The following is a 17493-nucleotide window of genomic DNA, read 5'->3' on the forward strand; positions in this document are numbered from 1 at the left end:
ACTTTGAGGTTTCAAGCAGGGGTCCTTCCCAGTTGTATAAGCACAGCTGAACACCAGCTCCTAAGAGACCACAGATGCAGACTCCCAAGGAGAAAATTCCCCCTCTGTAAAGCGTGCAAGAGTTTCTCCAAATGAAAGTGGGCTGATCGCAGCCCCCGCCCCCATGTTCATAGGGCTGCTTGCCGGGGCCTAAAAATAATTTGCCAGGGACCCCACCCACCCACCACTTTCCAGTTCTCCAAATGCAGTATTCTGGAGCGTGCCTTCAGATCATCAGTCCTTTAACTGGGTGAGCATGAAGAGGAAGAGAAGTGATACAAGAGAACACTCCATGTTCCTCGGAGGGAAATGCATCGCTTGGGTGATGTATGTGTCACATGGCATCAAAGTCTGCATCTGAAGAGGATGGGAAGTCGACACATGTGATTACATCCTCAATGTCTAATGAGACACACAGTGTGTGTTCTTCCACTTCTTCACTTTCACAACCATATTTGTCCTGAATATTGGATTCATGTAATGTCACTTTTTGTGCTCATCTACACTTTGGTTGCATAAACGATGCGCTGTAGTGTGGGCACCTTGCACTGTGACTCTGCCTTCCAGGAGAAGGTTGCATTCTGCCCAGCAGCACTTTGAGCCATTTTCCCCGTCAGCACCCACAAGAAGCAAAGGAGACAAAATAGGGGTTAGAAAGGAAACACAAACCTAGCAGCTTTGCATTGTAAACAAAACAAAATGAAAATTCCACTGTTCTAGTATCCTATAATTGTGCAACCATTTTGAAAGACTTCTTTTTTTAAGGTGAGTGTTTGGCATGCAAGAACTGCCACCACATTGCACTTCCTCCCCCCTGGATGGGGGACCAGTGACCCCCCAACTAATTTAACATGGGAGCAGGGCTTAGCAGCAAGCTGAAACAACAGACATCACTAAGCTTATGCTTCTTCTGCCTCCTCTGATGCCCTTTAGCTCAAAATGTTTTGCATCATGACATGAGCAGCTGGGCAGGTGGGATACTATTCCATCAGGTGTTCACAGTAAGCAGTCAAATGTATTAAAGTAGACATTGTTGTTGCCGCTGTTGTTATTTATTAAATTTCGACACCACCCCTCATCCAAGGATCACAAGGTGGTTTACAATACAGATGAAAGCTCAGAGAGAAATAATAATGATACAGGTCTACACACAGACACACACCATCCACCTCTCTTGGCCTATACTGTGCAAGCTCTCAGCTGACATACCAGACTGCATGGATGTCCATGATGTTTCGAAGAAGATGAAGACATACTACAAATCTTTACCAATCAGGAGGGAGCAAAACATGTGAGTGTTGCATAGTGAGGGAGCCGTATGGGCAGTTGTTGCTTTACCAAGGCAGGAAGCAGAGGGAGAATCCGGTGCCATTTCCCATCTGTCAAGGCGTGACAGATTTCACCATCCTTGCCTCATCAATACAGGTTCAGCCAACATTTTGGGAATGTATGACTGCCCATTCTTAGGAAAATATACTTTGTAACTAAGTGCCTGAGTTTGCTGGGTTTGCTGCCGTTTTCCTCCTCCCTCCCAATCCCCTTTCCTTTTGTGCAGTGTCTTTTTAGATTGTAAGACTGAAGACTATCCTGTTTTTATTGATCTGGAAGCCACTCTGGAAGCTTTTCCAGCTGAAGAACAGGTAAACATGCTTTAAATAAAAAGACAGACAGACAGGGCTAGAACTAGCATTACTGTAACTTAGCAGATACCAGAAATCCAGAGACCATAACCCTGATTCTTGCCCTGTTGGTATTATAGCCTTTTCAAGGCCCCCCCCCCACACACACACATCAGAGTATGCTGCAGTTAGTATTAATCGGGTTTCCCTTGCTGTGAAATCTAGAGACTAATACTTCAATATCTTTTAAAAAACAACAACCAAAGCTTTCCATTGATATTCAGGCAAGATGGAGGTAATAGCACTTCAGATTTCAAGCGCCTCATGTGCCTTTTCAGGCCTAATGAATTTACAGAAATTGGTTGTCTCCTACCAGCACATTTAACAAAACTAATGGATATACATTAACCTTTTGGTACTAGATTTCCCGATACTAGCTACAAATGTAAAAGGCATTAGTAGGAAATGTCCAGAAACGATGCACTGTGGTATAATCTTGAGAATTAGTCTGCAAAAGTGCCCCAAGCCAAGGTGAACTGAGGTGTAATGAGGGTGGAGGGGTTAAGGAAACATGTGCAAGTTATACTTGAAATTATGTTAGTGTGTTAAGAATAGTAGAAGAAGCCTTTAGTCTTTGCTAAGACAACTTAGAAAAAAACCTGAAAGAGCAACTTTAGTGACCCAGAGAGTAGAATACTGTTCTTACTAGGAAAGGCTAAAAGCATCTCAGGCTTTGTAGCTTAGAGGAGGGGCGGGTAAGGAGGGGGACACAGCAGGGGTGTGTGAAATTATGCATGGTGTGAAGAAAGGCGATAAGACATATTTGCTCTACCTTCCTCTTGTTTGTGGCAAGGAAAAATAGGTATATAAAAGGAGAATTCCCTGGATGCCAAGATCCAGGTTTGGGGCAAGTACTCTTTGGTGAGAAAACCCAGCAGAGATTTAAAATCACAAACATGCAGCAAAGTACAGCACAGGAAAATAGGCTGTTAGACCTTTAAAACATGTCCTAAGTTCCTTCCAAAATTTCCCTAGCATAGAAAAAGACCACATATTTGTTTAAAAATGGTTTACTGTCCCTCTTCAAAGGACAGGTTCATGTGCTTTTCCATATAGCAGTCAGAAAACACAGGCAGTAAAACTTGGCTTCCTTAGTTGTGAAAGTTCCTAAATCCTCAAGGGAGGCCTGTTAGAGCCATGTGGGCTGAGCTTGGAGCAACCCACTCAGACCTCTTTACATACCAAGCTAGACTGAAGGAGACCAATAGTCCAAAGGTGAACTAAGCCTGGCAGGGCAGCTTACTCTATGGTCTTAACCCCTTCATGCATTAATTAGACTTTGGTTATACGTGGCTGGTTATTGCACACCCATCTTGTAATACTAGAACTCGTAGACATCCAATGAAGCTGAATAGTGGGAGACTCAGGACAGACTTGTCCAGCTTTCTATCCCAGAAATCAGAAGTTCCTGCCTTTCTCTATCACCCCCAAACTTACATGCAGTAGAACATACCGAGCATTTAGGCATGTGGGAGATTATACAAATCCTGGAGTTTGGCAAACACCCGCTCCACACCCCAACACCCAAATTGGATGAAGCGTTATTAGGAATAGGATAGAAGGAGGCAGATGGACAAAGCAGGCTCAAATCTACTTATTCTGACCTGGGATCTTACAGACAGACTTCTTGGTCTACTCACAAGTAACAGAGCATACACGGTCAGTTGCAGGGTTTTCTGATGATTGATGATGGAAGGGACTCTGATGGGAGGGACCCGGGGCCAGCACAGCCATTAGGTGGGATGAGACCACCACTTCAGACAATGGGAAACCCAAAGCAGCCCTGCTCCCCCTACCAGGTGCCTTGCTTGCCCCACGGCTTCCACCACCGGCGGAGAAGCAGCAAGCTGATTTTGGTCAAGAACTTGCCAAAATTGCATGAGATCTTGTGGAATATGCAAGATCTCACTCAAAATCGGTGATAATGTCAGTGACACTTCTCCACCAGTGGCAGAGGCAGAGGCAGCAGGGTGGGGCGGCACTTCCCATTTCACCTCAAGTTTTACCCCTGCGCATACCACAGCCCCGCCACCTCTGCCACTGACACTGCGTGGCACCTGGCTCCTTTTTACCAATCAGAGCCCATGTCACATTTCACAGGTACCCAGTGTGACACCTTTCACACTCCCTGGCGCAGCAACAGAAATAATCACCAGGGTTTCCTCAAATTTCCTGTCAGACAGCTCCTTTCCTGAGGTTTGTGGCTCCAGGAGCTGGCTGTGTATGTGCTGGTCTTGCTGGAGGAAAACATAGGGGCAAGAGACTAGGTTTTTTACTCCACAAAGGTAAAGGTAAAGGGACCGCAGACCGTTAGGTCCAGTCACGGACGACTCTGGGGTTGCAGCGCTCATCTCACTTTACTGGCCGAGGGAGCCGGCGTACAGCTTCCAGGTCATGTGGCCAGCATGACTAAGCCACTTCTGGCGAACCAGAGCAGCACACGGAAACACCGTTTACCTTTCCACAGGAAAGGTATTTATCTACTTGCACTGCATGTTTTCGAACTGCTAGGTTGGCAGGAGCAGGGACCAAGCAACGGGAGCTTACCCTGTCACAGGGATTTGAACTGCTGACCTTCCAATCAGCAAGCCCTAGGCTCTATAGTTTAACCTGCAGCACCACCCGCGTCCCTGTACTCTGCAAAGACTAAGCCCCAAATCCTTCCATCCAAATACATCCAAAATTTGGAATGTTGGTGGGGAAAACCCCCAGAGACACGACTTGCTGCTGTTCACATTTTGACTTGTCCATTTTGTTGAGACAAAACCCAGGGCATTTTTGCAACTGAAAGCACCCTAGAAGGAATAATGACACCTGCCCCCTCCATCACCAACCAGTTTGCTTCACTGCACCGCAAGAGAGTTATCCTGAATCCACAACACGTTTGAGCCACCAGGAACCACGAGGGGGTGTGTTGCTCATCATTCTCTTGCATACCACTCAGGTCACTCCTTGGCATACACAAGGCAGCAAATGTGGTGTCCTTAATTTATCTCAACATGAAAAATAACTGAGGCAAAAGTCTCCCTCCCACTTTCATTTTTTAGTTTGCTTTTAGTTTGATTAATTGCTTGCTTATACAAGCCAACCCATCACTAAAGCAAGTTAAATAATTGTTATTCCAGAACAACTGATAATGTAACGTATCCTCTGTAGGACGGTATCATTTCTCTTGTCCTTGGTTTCCTGGTGCTGCATCAAAGCTTTTTCACATGGCTATTCATCCCTGTCTCCACATCTGTATGCAAAATGTTACCTTTCTGGCTCCTTTCTAATTAACATGCAAGTGAGCACGCAACCTTCTCTTTGAAATCCTGTTGGCATGCTGCTCTGTTGCTGGATTAAAGACATGGGGTAGATCCAGATTTAGTGGTGCATAGAGTAGACCCACTGAAATTAATGTGATGTAAGTTAGCTATGAAAAACCTGAATCTCACTGATTTCAATGCATCTACTTTGAATATAATTAAGAGGAGGTCTGTAGTGGGATGCGGGTGGTGCTGTGGGTTAAACCAATGTGCCTCTTGGGCTTGCCCATCAATAGGTTGGCAGTTCAAATCTCTGCAACAGGGTGAGCTCCTGTTGCTCAGTCCGAGCTCCTGCCAACCTAGCAGTTCGAAAGCATGCCAGTGCAAGTAGATAATAGGTACTGCTCCGGCGGGAAGGTAAATGGCGTTTCTGTGTGCTGTTCTGGTTTCGCCAGAAGCGGCTTAGTCCTGCTGGCCACATGACCCGGAAAAAACTGTCTGTGGACAAATGTCGGCTCCCTCGGCCAGTAAAGCGAGATGAGGGCCACAACCCCAGAGTCATTCGAGACTGGACTTACCGTATTTTTCGCTCTATAAGATGCACCAGACTATAAGGCGCACCTAGGTTTGGGAGGAGGAAAACAAGAAAAAATTATTCTGAATCCCAGAAGCCAGAACAGCAAGAAGGATCTGGCTTCTGGGATAACGTGTGGCTGTTCTGGCTTCTGGGATAAACGCGCCAAGCCTCTTCAGGGCAGCGGGATGAAGGCTCCCCCTGCCCGAAGAGGTTGCACACAGCTAAGGCAGGAGAGGCGCTGCACAAAGAGGGAGAACTGCGCAGCACCCCTTCAAGCGAAGCTGGAGAAGGAACAGAAGGAGACCCTTCTGTTCCTCCTCCAGCTTCGCAGGACAAGCGTCGCTGAAGGGGTGCTGCACAGTTCTCCCTCTCTGCGCAGCGCCTCTCCTTCCCAGGGGCTCCTTCTGTTCCTCCTCCTCCTCCTGCTTCGCTGAACGGGCTTTGCGTAGCTCTCCCTCTCTGCGCAGTGCCATTCGCTCCATAAGATGCACTCACATTTCCCCTTACCTTTTAGGAGGGAAAAAATGCGTCTTATGAAGCGAAAAATACGGTAATTTTCAGGGGTGCTTTTACTTTTACCTTTGAATAGGTCTAATTCACGGCAATTCCCACTGCACTAAAAGATGCACACACACAAATGCACCTAGTTGTCACTCAGGTGGATCAAGCTGTGTCTGTGCTGTTTGGCTTCAGTTTCCAGAGCAGGGACTCACATGAATAAATACTCCTCTGTACAGAAGAATATGCTCACACAGAAAACCAGCATGTTAGGGGAAGAACCTGATATGGAGGAGCATTTGGTCCCATCCGCAGTCTGAAGTGGTGCCTTCTCACCTGGACACAGGTTTGGCAACCTCAGTGACAACCAGGCATGAGAGCCCTTAGGGGATCTTTTGGTCTAGGATGGACATAAATAAAACTACTCACTTTATGTGCAGGCTGGCAAAAATGCTGATTGCTGCTGAAATAACTCTGGAGAAAGATGGAAAGAAACAGGAAGCCTAAAGGTAGAGTCTTGCTCCAGCCCATAATGATAAAATGGGCTAAATTTGGATCAATAATGAGAGTCCAATGAATATTGCAGTGTGTGTGTGTGTGTGTGTGTGTGTACGCACAAGGCTTTTTTTTAACAGGCATTTGTTCTCAGAGGGAGAATGGTTAGTTGTCAAGCTTCTTGGACAGGCATAGGCAAACTCGGCCCTTTAGATGTTTTGGGACTACAATTCCCATCATCCCTGACCACTGGTCCTGTTAGCTAGGGATGATGGGAGTTGTAGTCCCAAAACATCTGGAGGGCCGAGTTTGCTTATGCCTGTTCTTGGATATTAATATTTATTTTAAAAATGAGCTGAGAATGGCAAGCAAAAATTTCTAGTAATCATCCAAAGGGCCCAGCCACATCTGTCTCGTTGGGTGAAGAATAGGACAGAAATGTTGTCCAAGGGGGGCTGCTGTTTCGTCAATTATCGGAATGCAAGCTACGGACATGTAAGGTTTGAAAGGAGTCATTTTTTGTAATTATTTATAAAGTTCATAATAAAGTTTTAGAGAAAGAATTCTAAGTGCATTTAAGGGAGACAAGTGGACAAAATTCAAGTAAAAGTATTGGCACAGTTCAACAATGCACAGATGAAATGATTGCTTTGATTCATGCACTGCTAACAAGCGCCTTGAAATTGCTGTTTGCTTTCAATTCAGCTGGCAGGTGTCCCCTTTCCATAGACCAATTTGAAAATGCTCATAAACTACTCTGAGTAGCTTAGATTTTTGAAAGGATGCGCTTCTCTAGGACATGGTATCCACCTGGTTTAATGACTGTGGTTATATTTAAATGGTATTGTTTGACAAGGAAATCATCTGCTGTACAGATTAACAAAGCTTGCCATTGGGACGCCACCATCTTTTAAGTTTGCATCGGTAGGAAATGAACTCTTGGGGGGCTATTTCTCATGAACTCTGTTGCATCATTATCACTGCAGATCACCAAAGCATGCTATTTTTAATTGTGTTCATAAGTATAGGGGTGTTCTGATGAGCACTCATAGTTCACTTAGGCATTATTAATTGGACACAGAGGTCTAATTATAACTGGCTTTAGTTACTCTGCTCTTGGTACATGTCACTGAAAGTGATCAAATATTGTAAAATGAAAAAAGAGAGAGAGATCTATTTCCCTCCAGGCTAAAAAGGAAAAAGAAAGAAAGAAAAAACGTGATTCAGCCTCATGACTAACGATAGTTTTAGGAGAAATAATGTTTTCAAGAAAGGGATGAATGTAACTTAATTGGCCACCAGCTATTCTCTTGGAACTTTACTAGAACCATGAAGCTGAGTGAAGTGTAGAACGGACTGTACCACATTAGACCACAGGTGATGGTATCACATCTACTTTCACTCTCTCCTTGCTCTGCTACATTTCTGCTTGCAGGAATTTAAACAAACAAACAAATATGTTGTTGAACTATAACTCCCATCCATCCCAGCTAGCATGGCCAACGGCCATGTTAGTATTCCCTTGATCCAGCAAGAAATGAGAAGCTTTCACATAAAAGGAAGGAGGGGAGAAGGAAAAGGAGGGCTGTGAAAGAGGGAGGCGACAGCATGAAAATGGGAGTGAAGCTGAAACCTGGAGTATGAAAGGGGCTGCAGAATGGGCAGGGATGGTGGCTTCATAACTGGGTAGAAATTGAAAACTATGCATAGCAGTTGCAGAATGGGAAGGTGCAGGAGGTTATCATAGGGGCCGGCTTGTGTTTAAAGGGGTGGTTGCACAAAAGGAGAAGCCAGAGACATAGGTGTGGGTGTGAAGGTGAAGAAAGGGGTGCAAAGTGGGGCTGCAGAATAGAAGAGACATGGCCAGAAATGGGGTTGAGAAGGAGTAAATGGGGTGGGAAAGGGAAGCTGTGGGGATTAATGTGGGGAAAGTGGGAACGTGGAGTGGCCCTTAGCCCCTAGTGGATGCTTGTGCGTGTGTTCACACATCCAAATATCACTTTAGATAGTGTAGATTTGCAGATTAATCTTCTAATTTCACACAAGTTAGTTTAACACACAGGAAACTGCAAACAGCTTCTGGGGAAAGAAATGAAGGGCACCTTTCATCCCTTTGTCCCCCTTGCTTTGTTTGGGATTTGTGTGTGGTGATGGTTGCAATGAAAACTCACCCAACTCAGTGGCTGCTTTGAGACCCAAGCCCTGGTTCCTTTCCCTCCCCCAATAAATTCAGTGGTGAAGACAGGGTGCCAGAGAAGCTGAGGGGAAAGAATTGGTCTTTCATGGATGAATGCAAGCAAGGTATAGGTGTGTGTGTGTGTGTGTGTGTGTGTTGTACTGTCCTCAGTTTACTTTGGTTTATCAGGGGTGGCCTGCTCTTCCAGTTCCGTTAGTGGATGTTCAGTTTGAATATCTGTACTTCTACCTGTTTAATTGCAGAGAAATATGAGTGGATGAATATTCATAGTGATAGCAGTGCATTGAGACTGGTACATCCCGAAAGGCAGCTCTCTGTCTCGGCAACCAAGGAGTACCCCGCTGTCAACAGCACTAATGAGACTCCATGCTGACAATGCTGCTGCCCTTCACCTGACTGATGAGGAAATAAAAAGCTGAAATAATCGGCTCTTCTTGGCCCATGCAGACAATTTATCTGATGGGTTTCAACAACAGCAGATGCAATTTGCAAAATGCAAAACATGATTTTGGCCTTTTCACGTTGTTAATTAGTGCAGTCTTCCCAGTCTCATCTCTGCTACAGTCCTTACAACCACTTTACAGACTGTGGAAACAAGTAGTTGGCTCAATTGTTCGTAACAGTGTTTACTGCTGCCACCTCTCTTCCCCTTCAAACGCTTCCACAAAACCTGCCTTCTGTGAAGCTTAAGCTGAATTGCAGGAGGTGGGAACTGAACGGTTAATAACATGCAACCGGGTTTGTGCATACTCTCCCACTGCTCACTGATTCATGGTCCAAATCCATGAGGATTAGGATATGGTACAACCACTGGGCCCTCACTGGAGGGGAAGCTACACTGGTGTAAGCCCCACCCTTCCAGCAGAAGTTCTTCCACCTGGCAACAGGCCGCCTAGGTGTGTAGAAGTCACACCTACCGACAATCCACCCAGCATAACCAACCAAAGGAAGGGGCTTGATGGGGCCAGGCTGGGGGAGATCCTGAGCCGCCATAGCCATGCGCCCTTGTGACTGGGTGGATACTATGCCAGCCGAAAGGGCAGTGCGTGGGGACACATCCTGTAGGAAACAATGGGCTGCCTCTGATAAATGAAAAGCTTTTGAAGCAGAAACTGCTTTCACGTGTCTAAAAATTCTATTTCAAAGCTGAAAGTTTTTATATGTATGCTGCAGGAGCTGCCAAGGTTCTGTATCAAAAGGCCAGATTCTGAAATTCAGAGTGTGCGCATCATCACATTGGTTCCTTAAGCATGCATAGGTTGTAATTCTAAGGTCTCTTAATGAGAGAACTCACCTCTCAAGTGTGTTACAACAGAAAATTGATTCTAGATAATAAGAGAAAGCTACAACATCTCTTGTTCTCTTAAGTATAGTTGGTGTTAGTTCAAAAGAACCCCACCTCCCGTGTTAAAATCTGCACACACATACAAACAACTTGCCACAGCCACAAAGCATGCACATTTTTGGAACTGGAAAGAAGTTACCACAAAATGCTGCACTGAATAATAGGTGGCACCTTGTTACCTGTCGCCGTTTCAACATCACCATGCGGCATGGTGCGGCCCCTCCTCTCTCTTCCCAGCAGGCACTGACACTTCTCAGATACATCAGACTTGACCTCCTGCTGGGAGTTAGATTGAGATAGAGAAACTACTTGTTCCTCCTCACAAATGAGGAGCCTGTTTCTTCTTTTCCAAAAAAGGCACTGTATATACACTGCACTCTGCTATTTTTAAGGGTGACTTAGCACTAGTTAAACCACTGGTAAAACTAAGCATTCTGTACAGTGACAGAATAAATTTGTTGCGTACGCAGGTGCAGCACCCCATCCCCTGGAAGCCAGACCCACAAAGGGAAGTACAAAACAAAAATTTACACAGCTGGTCCCTCTCTGAATCACTGAGGGGAGCTCTGTGGCCCACCTGCCATGCACTTGTGGACAGAGATGCCCTCAAGACCCCTTTAATGGGGTACCCTGTTACCACTGCCACGAAAAGTGGGTGAGTCACCATTTCACCCCTTCATCAGATGTAGGACTAAAGGATTCCGCCCAAGGCCCACGCCAAAGTTGTGACAATTGCTATGGGGAAGACTAAACCTGCAGAGCAGGGAAAATTTCTTCCCGGCTCTGAAAAAACAGCAACCATTGTACGCCCAAAGCAACGCCTGTATTCCTGTAAAGGAAAAAGTTAGCCTGTAAGAAAAGCGAGATTAGAGGGAGGGCTGGGTAGGTGATGCTCATGGACCGACTGCGCTGCTGTTGGCTGCCCAGGCCCCCTTTTAAGCTCTGTGAGCGGACCGGAGAGAAGTCTCCCTCAACGTGGTCCCTGCTGTTGCCCTGCCCCCCAGGCTGCCACAGATAGGCTAGGGTTTGGCAAGAACCAGAAGCCACTGTGACGGCCAGGGAAGCGTAGCAACCGTCCAATACGAAACGGCGTGGCTGCAGGAGGATGGAGGAGTCCCATGTTGCAACTGCCATGTTGCAACTGCCGCCCACCAGTGAATCGGGTGAGCAGCCATTATACTCCAGCTTCAAAATTTGGCTGCTTCTGTTTTTATTGTGGAGGGAAATTAGCAGTCCACTATGGGTGTGATCAGCCTGTCAGATATTATATAGACATATAATTAAACACTACTGCCAAGATTTATTGCCCACCAAGGATTTGCTTCTTACTGAATGCAGTTCTTCATCTTAAGGGATGAGATGAGCTGTGAAACATGGAGCAAAATGACTATTGCCTTTATTTTTTGGTCATTACACTATTTATTGTATCAAGATTTTACTTCACAGATGTAGGCCTAATTCTCATTGAGAGTATTAACCTATCTGTCTTCTAACTGCAGATGGGAACTCACAGGACTGAATACTTCCCTGCACATAAAGAACTAGTATGTCAGGGAGAACAGTTTTACCCTAGCCTTCTGCAACATGCTAGTCTCCTGTGTGCAGGATTTACTTTTTAAAAATGCTGGGGGAAACATGCTAATATTGCCAAGGTTGTAGGTTTGATCCCCGTATGGGATGGCTGCATATTCTTGCATTGCAGGGGGTTGGACTAGTTGATCTTCAGGATCCCTTCCAACTCTACAATTCTCTGATTCTATGTGAGCTCCCACCTACGTTCTGACTTAGTAAAGCCTAGATACAGGTTTCACCAGGGACCCATATGAATGAATGTTGCCTAAGGATTATGCTCTGGATTCAGAAGCTTCCATAGCAGCTCAGGGTAAATGAAAGGCTCTCTGGAATGAGGCATCAAAGGGAGAAAAGGTATAGAAGACGCTGCACTCATTCTTTTCCCTCAAACTAAGCCCAAAAATGCACAGAGGTTGTCAAGCATTACTTGTGGTGTGACAGCTCTGAGCTGTAGCAACTCTCCAAATGAGCAGGGTCTTGGAGTGGAGATGGATTTACTTCAGTATTGGCAGATGACTGGAAGGATGGTGGGGCGATTTGCCTGTCTCTCCCAACCTGCCACTTACACAGCATTCATACATACAAAAAGACTCACAGAGCAATGCTTCAAGCCATGATTTATCACTGATGACATACTGAACATAATTGCAGCATAAGAAAGAACACAGAAATCATGATTACAAACATAAGAATAACCCATTTAAGCATTCAGCAACACCAATGCTAGTGTCTGTTTCACTATAAGCAAAACAGGGGGAAAAGCTTTAACAACTGTTTCAGTAGGTAGTTTATATCATTGCCTGCAGCGCTTTATCTAATAAAGAGATTAGAGCAGCCAAAGTGATACTGGTGGGTTTTAAAAGGCAAACACAGGATTTCAGTGTAAAATGACCATAATTTCAGAATATGCCCCATAATAGTAAGCACACAGGAGATATTTTGTGCAGACATGTGCTAAAGGCTTAAAAATGTTAGTTTTAAACTGACTTGTGTGCGCAGAAATTTACTCTACTACTGCTGCTACTACTATTTATCATTAAAACCAGCAATGATAAACTGCATGCAAATTGTATTTCAATTCAGGAATGGAAAAGCTGAGGCCCTACAACACAGCTGGACTACAACTCCTTCAGCCAGACTACAACTCCCATCATTCCTGACCATTGGCCACGAGGGCTGGGGGGAGCTGGAATCCAGCAACAACTTGAGGGCCATACCTTCTCACCTCTGCACAAACTCAGGTTTTCATTTAAATATTACTGCTATTAGAATCCTAACTTGAACTAACATTTCAATTGATTCTCCTTTAAAAAAAAATGTCTGCCACTAAAGGGGTCTAAATTGTATCAAGTCTAACTAAATCTGGAATGTGTGTCCTCCACCCCCAAAATCATGATATAAATGAAGTGAATCTGTTGCTTAATAGTTGTTTCTAGGCTGAGGTACATAATTTCAATCTGTCTGAAAAGCAGGGCTGAGCTAAAGATTCTAGCATCACAATGCTGGAATTTTTTATTTCTTAACAGGTAGTAGCTGAAATGACACCACACAGTCTATAAGCCACTTAGACGGTGCCTCCCAAACCTTTCCTTGCCGAATTTTCTCTGGCTTGTAGTTAGAAGAGCCATCGTAGATGATATACTGTGTGCAGGAACTCTGGTCAGAAGCAATCTCAGCATGATAGGCTACAGTATTGATTGTCTGTGTCACATCACTATCCGATTTGGGTTTCCTCAGCAGTATCTGTCCTCCACCTGCTTTCACCAATTCCTTTAGATCATCTTTGTTGTGCTCCTTAAACATCCCCAAAAAATAGAAGTAGCAACCATCAAACAACTTTGGTAACTGAAATAAAGAAAGGGGGGAAATATGAAGAGTTGGTCACAAACAAACAGCCAGATTTTTAAAAATCGGAAGCTGTAATACCGTTTCCTTACAATACATCTTTCTCTCTCTCTGTGTGTGTTGATGTCCAAAGGTCAAGTCCCCCATCATACTCTGTATGAGCAGCAGTCTTAAAAACAGCAGCTGGCTCTGGCCCACCTGTCACTCTGCCAAGCCACGGGCTGATGTGGCCGACATGGTTGCAAAGTAACTGCTCAGCAGGAACGCAATTGCTCAGCAACAGAATACTGACAAACAGTGCAACTTTTGTTTGGAAAATGAGGTCAGATTGACCGGGAAAAAATACCATTGAAAGGAAGTTAGAGAGGGGACAAGAGGCAGGAGCCTAAGGGTGGTAAGGGAGGCCAAGGACTAAGAATTGCTTGGGGGGGAGCGTTATATTAAGTAGGGGAGTTAATTGACAAGAAACCCCAAGGGGGGGTGTGGAAAAGGGCAATAGGAGATATCATGGTCTCAGCATCCCTAGGAACATGAAGAGGAGTTGTGCTATGGTGTGGGAAAGGCGGGAGACAGATAGAATGAACAAATGTTACAATATAGAGCAGGGTTGTCCAATCGGTCGACCGCAATCAGCAGGTAGATCCCTGGATGATTGTGGTTGATTGTGGGTGATCTTGGGATGCCAATTGATCACATGATGAAAAAAACAACTTAAATTCTCCGCCCCCCACTGCCCTCACTGTGTCTTGGGAGTTGGACATGCCTGATACAGAGTATCAGAACAGAAATGGTTGTTGTTGGGAATTCATGCAGAGAGTGCGAAGAGCGGAATTTCATACACTGATGAAAAAGAACCACCCAGATCTTAGCCTCTAGTCACAGATAATTAACTAAAAAGGGTTACAAAGTACTCTCATGAGATTTCACAATCAAGAAAATAACCAAATGGAAAGCAAAATAGGAAATTGTTTAAGCTATATTTCCCCATTTCAGATGCAATTTCTTCTCAGTAAGAACTGAAAACTGGTACCTGAGTGTACCAGGACAAAAACACTCAACCAAAACCCCTGGGGTACCAAGGGTTGGTGAAAGGTGAAAGCTTCAGCTCTTGGTGGTTCAGGCAGCATCTTGTATAAATGTTTCCCAGACTTACCTTGAAAGCACTCTAAAGTTTTAGCAGCATATATGACAACAGAAATCCATTAACAGGTCAAAATCGCTTTGGTTAGCAGCTGTACACCATTTCTCAAAAGCAAGTGCTGGAATAAAGTATACACCTTTACTTCCCCCTTAGCCTGCACAGGTGGAAAATAGTAAAGGGCTACAACAACATCATATGGGCTACAAAAGCAAACTTGAAGGTTAACAAAGAAGCTCTCACCAGCTGCTCTTTGTTCAGTCGGCCTTGGCGTGGGCCACCATCTATTTCATACTTCTCTTCTTGCTCCCGAGCACCTGTCTTCAGGCAGGCATCTACCCCTGAAATTTGGAAGAAAAGATGGACTGAGGAGGAAATGTAGTGATTTATTTTATGCTGATAAAAAAAAAACCACTGTAGGAAGCGATAGCAACACTAGGGAAAGTCATGCTGAAAACAAAAGACAAAAATCAAACCCTGACAGAATGACCAGATACGGAACAGAATAGAATATGGTTGGCTTGAAAGAAGGACCTTATGTCAAGCAATTGTTGCAGTCTATGCTGAAAAGTTTCAATAAAAAATAAATTAAAAGAAGGGAGGAAGGGAGGAAGGAGGAGAGGATAAATGGCGGGAGCAGAAGAACTTCTTTGTTACACTGCATGTTGCCTTATACAAAGTCAAAACATTGGTACAGTAGAAGAGTGGCTGGGAAAGCTCTTCAGGATTTCAGACAGGAGTTTTAAATAGCCCAGCACTACTCAGAGACTGAACCTGGGACATTCTGCATACAAAGCACATGCTCCATCACTGAGCCACAACAACACTTTTCTCAGGGCTGAGTGGTAAGTCAAAAGCTTCTCGACAAAAGGGTTTTTATTTTATTTTAAGTAGGATTTGAAGGAAGAGATTAGGCGGCAGCATCATATAGGTGGCTCTGGGAGACATACAGCAAAGAAAGAGCAGAGTTGTTTGATGGAGAAGGGGACCTGAGAAGCTTAAGAAGAGAATGCCATAAGCAGGCAGATATTGGGATATTTCACATGGGAATGAATGGCCATCGTGTGGGCAGTGCCACAGAGGGCCTTAAATGGAGGGTGAAGGTGTTTGTGCTTGATCCAGGACTAGCAAGAGTAGGGATTTATGGAGGGGACATAACACAATCTAAACAAAAAAGATGGGTGAATAGTTTTGAAAAAATCTTTACAGGCATTGAAATAACTGCAAGTCAAAGTGTGCGTACCTGAGCTTGAGTGCCCACCCTTGATGGCTAGGTTTGCTTTTGGATTTCTATTTCTGGACAAACTCTCCTAACCTGTCAGTTGGCCTTGATCATGATTTTTAGCACACTGATTCTTTTTGCACTTCAGATAATTAGTCCTAAGAGGAATTATGTTTGAACAGATGATGGGTTTGGATTGCTGCATTAGAAATCAACTTTAAATAATTCAGTTTTGCATAATGGGGAAGGGTGGGAGTCAGCTTAGCTGACAGGGCTTGCAGGCAATGAATGCACTGATGTTTTATATAGTACTGTCTCCGTATCATACAAACATTGTTCAAGAAGAAAAGCAAAAGGTCTGGTATGAATCATGGTAGCAATGTAAGGGTTAACTGGCTTGGCTATAAAATTCTACTTGCACAAGGGGAGTCTTACCAATTTCCCCCACTCTGGCTCCAGCTGAGAAACTTCTGAGCTCAGAAGCTTTGGGAGAAATGTGGGTGCAGACCACTGGATTGGCCGTGGCTGGGATAGGAAAGCAGCACTGTCTGCACAGAACACCATACAATTATCTGCATTCAGGCTATATTCTTTACAGCACCTGATGCAAGTAAGAAACTTCCAGCTTAGAAAAACATCAAATTATGATGGTAACGGTATGAACAATGTGAAACAGTACAGTAGGTCGTACAAAAGGTTCAACTTCTTTCTTCTTCCCCACTTCTATGTAACCCTGATGCAGTATAGTAACTACTATACTGCTAAAGGCACATAAATTCAATTGTGGCAGTGTCGTCTGCCTCTGCTGCCTTGGGGCATGCCTTCTATATTCCTTCCCATTATTTCATTGTTGTGACTATTTCTGGGACTATGCTAAGGGTAGGATACAGGATACAGGATACAGGATACAGGATACAGGATACAGGATACATTATTCTACTGCATCCAGGTTGAGATGAAGCTTCACACATTGCTGAGTTTTTGCCAAGAAGGAAGGTGATCAGAAGCACAAATTATAATACCGGCAGCCTTCTTTGGTGCCCATGATGCAAGTAAGATGTTTTGTTCTTTAAAAAAGAAATTCTTTAAAAAATGGCTGCATTTTAGCTATGAGATTTTGGAGATAGTTGCAGCATTCAGTTATCCAAACACTGATTTGTTAAGTTAAATCAACTGTAAGCATTGGCTCAATTCCAACAGCTAATCACATGCTAAGAACATTTAGTGTTGATAATGGAATCACAAAACATACTCTACCACTGTTCACTGATTCATGATCCAAATCCATGAGGATTAGGATATGATACAACCATTGTGTCTCACTGGAGGCGAAGCCACACTTCCAGCAGAAGCTCATCCACCCAAAAATGGACTGACTATGCTAGTGGCAGCCAAGGTAACTTTGTCGCAAAATTGAGACTGAGGGAGCAGAAAAAGTACACGCACTCGACCATAACATGCACCTAGTTTTTAGAGGAGGAAAATCCGTAGGCATGCCACCCGTAGGCATTCCCTCCATAACACGCACAGACATTTCCCCTTACTTTTTAGGAGGAAAAAAGTGAGTGTTATGGTGCAAAAAATACGGTAGACTTGGAATGCACTGAAGTCCCTGGCCCTGCTGATTCCAGAAAGCCA

At 44.4% G+C, this 17493-nt stretch overlaps 1 protein-coding gene across 2 annotated transcripts in view; it reads right to left on the reverse strand.

Annotated features, from left to right (window-relative positions):
* Positions 1 to 12250: 12250 nt before the first annotated feature.
* The window catches only part of BARD1 (BRCA1 associated RING domain 1), a 56607-nt gene continuing 51364 nt past the window's right edge, over positions 12251 to 17493 (reverse strand). For both annotated transcript variants that reach the window (XM_083628693.1, XM_083628694.1), the window contains 2 exons: positions 14877 to 14974; positions 12251 to 13495 (listed from right to left, as the gene is read on the reverse strand). In XM_083628693.1, coding sequence (XP_083484819.1) covers positions 13163 to 13495; positions 14877 to 14974 — 431 coding nt within the window. In that variant the 3' untranslated portion in view covers positions 12251 to 13162. The remainder of the gene's footprint in view (positions 13496 to 14876; positions 14975 to 17493) is intronic.

The sequence above is a fragment of the Podarcis filfolensis genome (genome assembly GCF_964270895.1).
Source record: "Podarcis filfolensis genome assembly, chromosome: 1".
NCBI lineage: Eukaryota > Metazoa > Chordata > Lepidosauria > Squamata > Lacertidae > Podarcis > Podarcis filfolensis.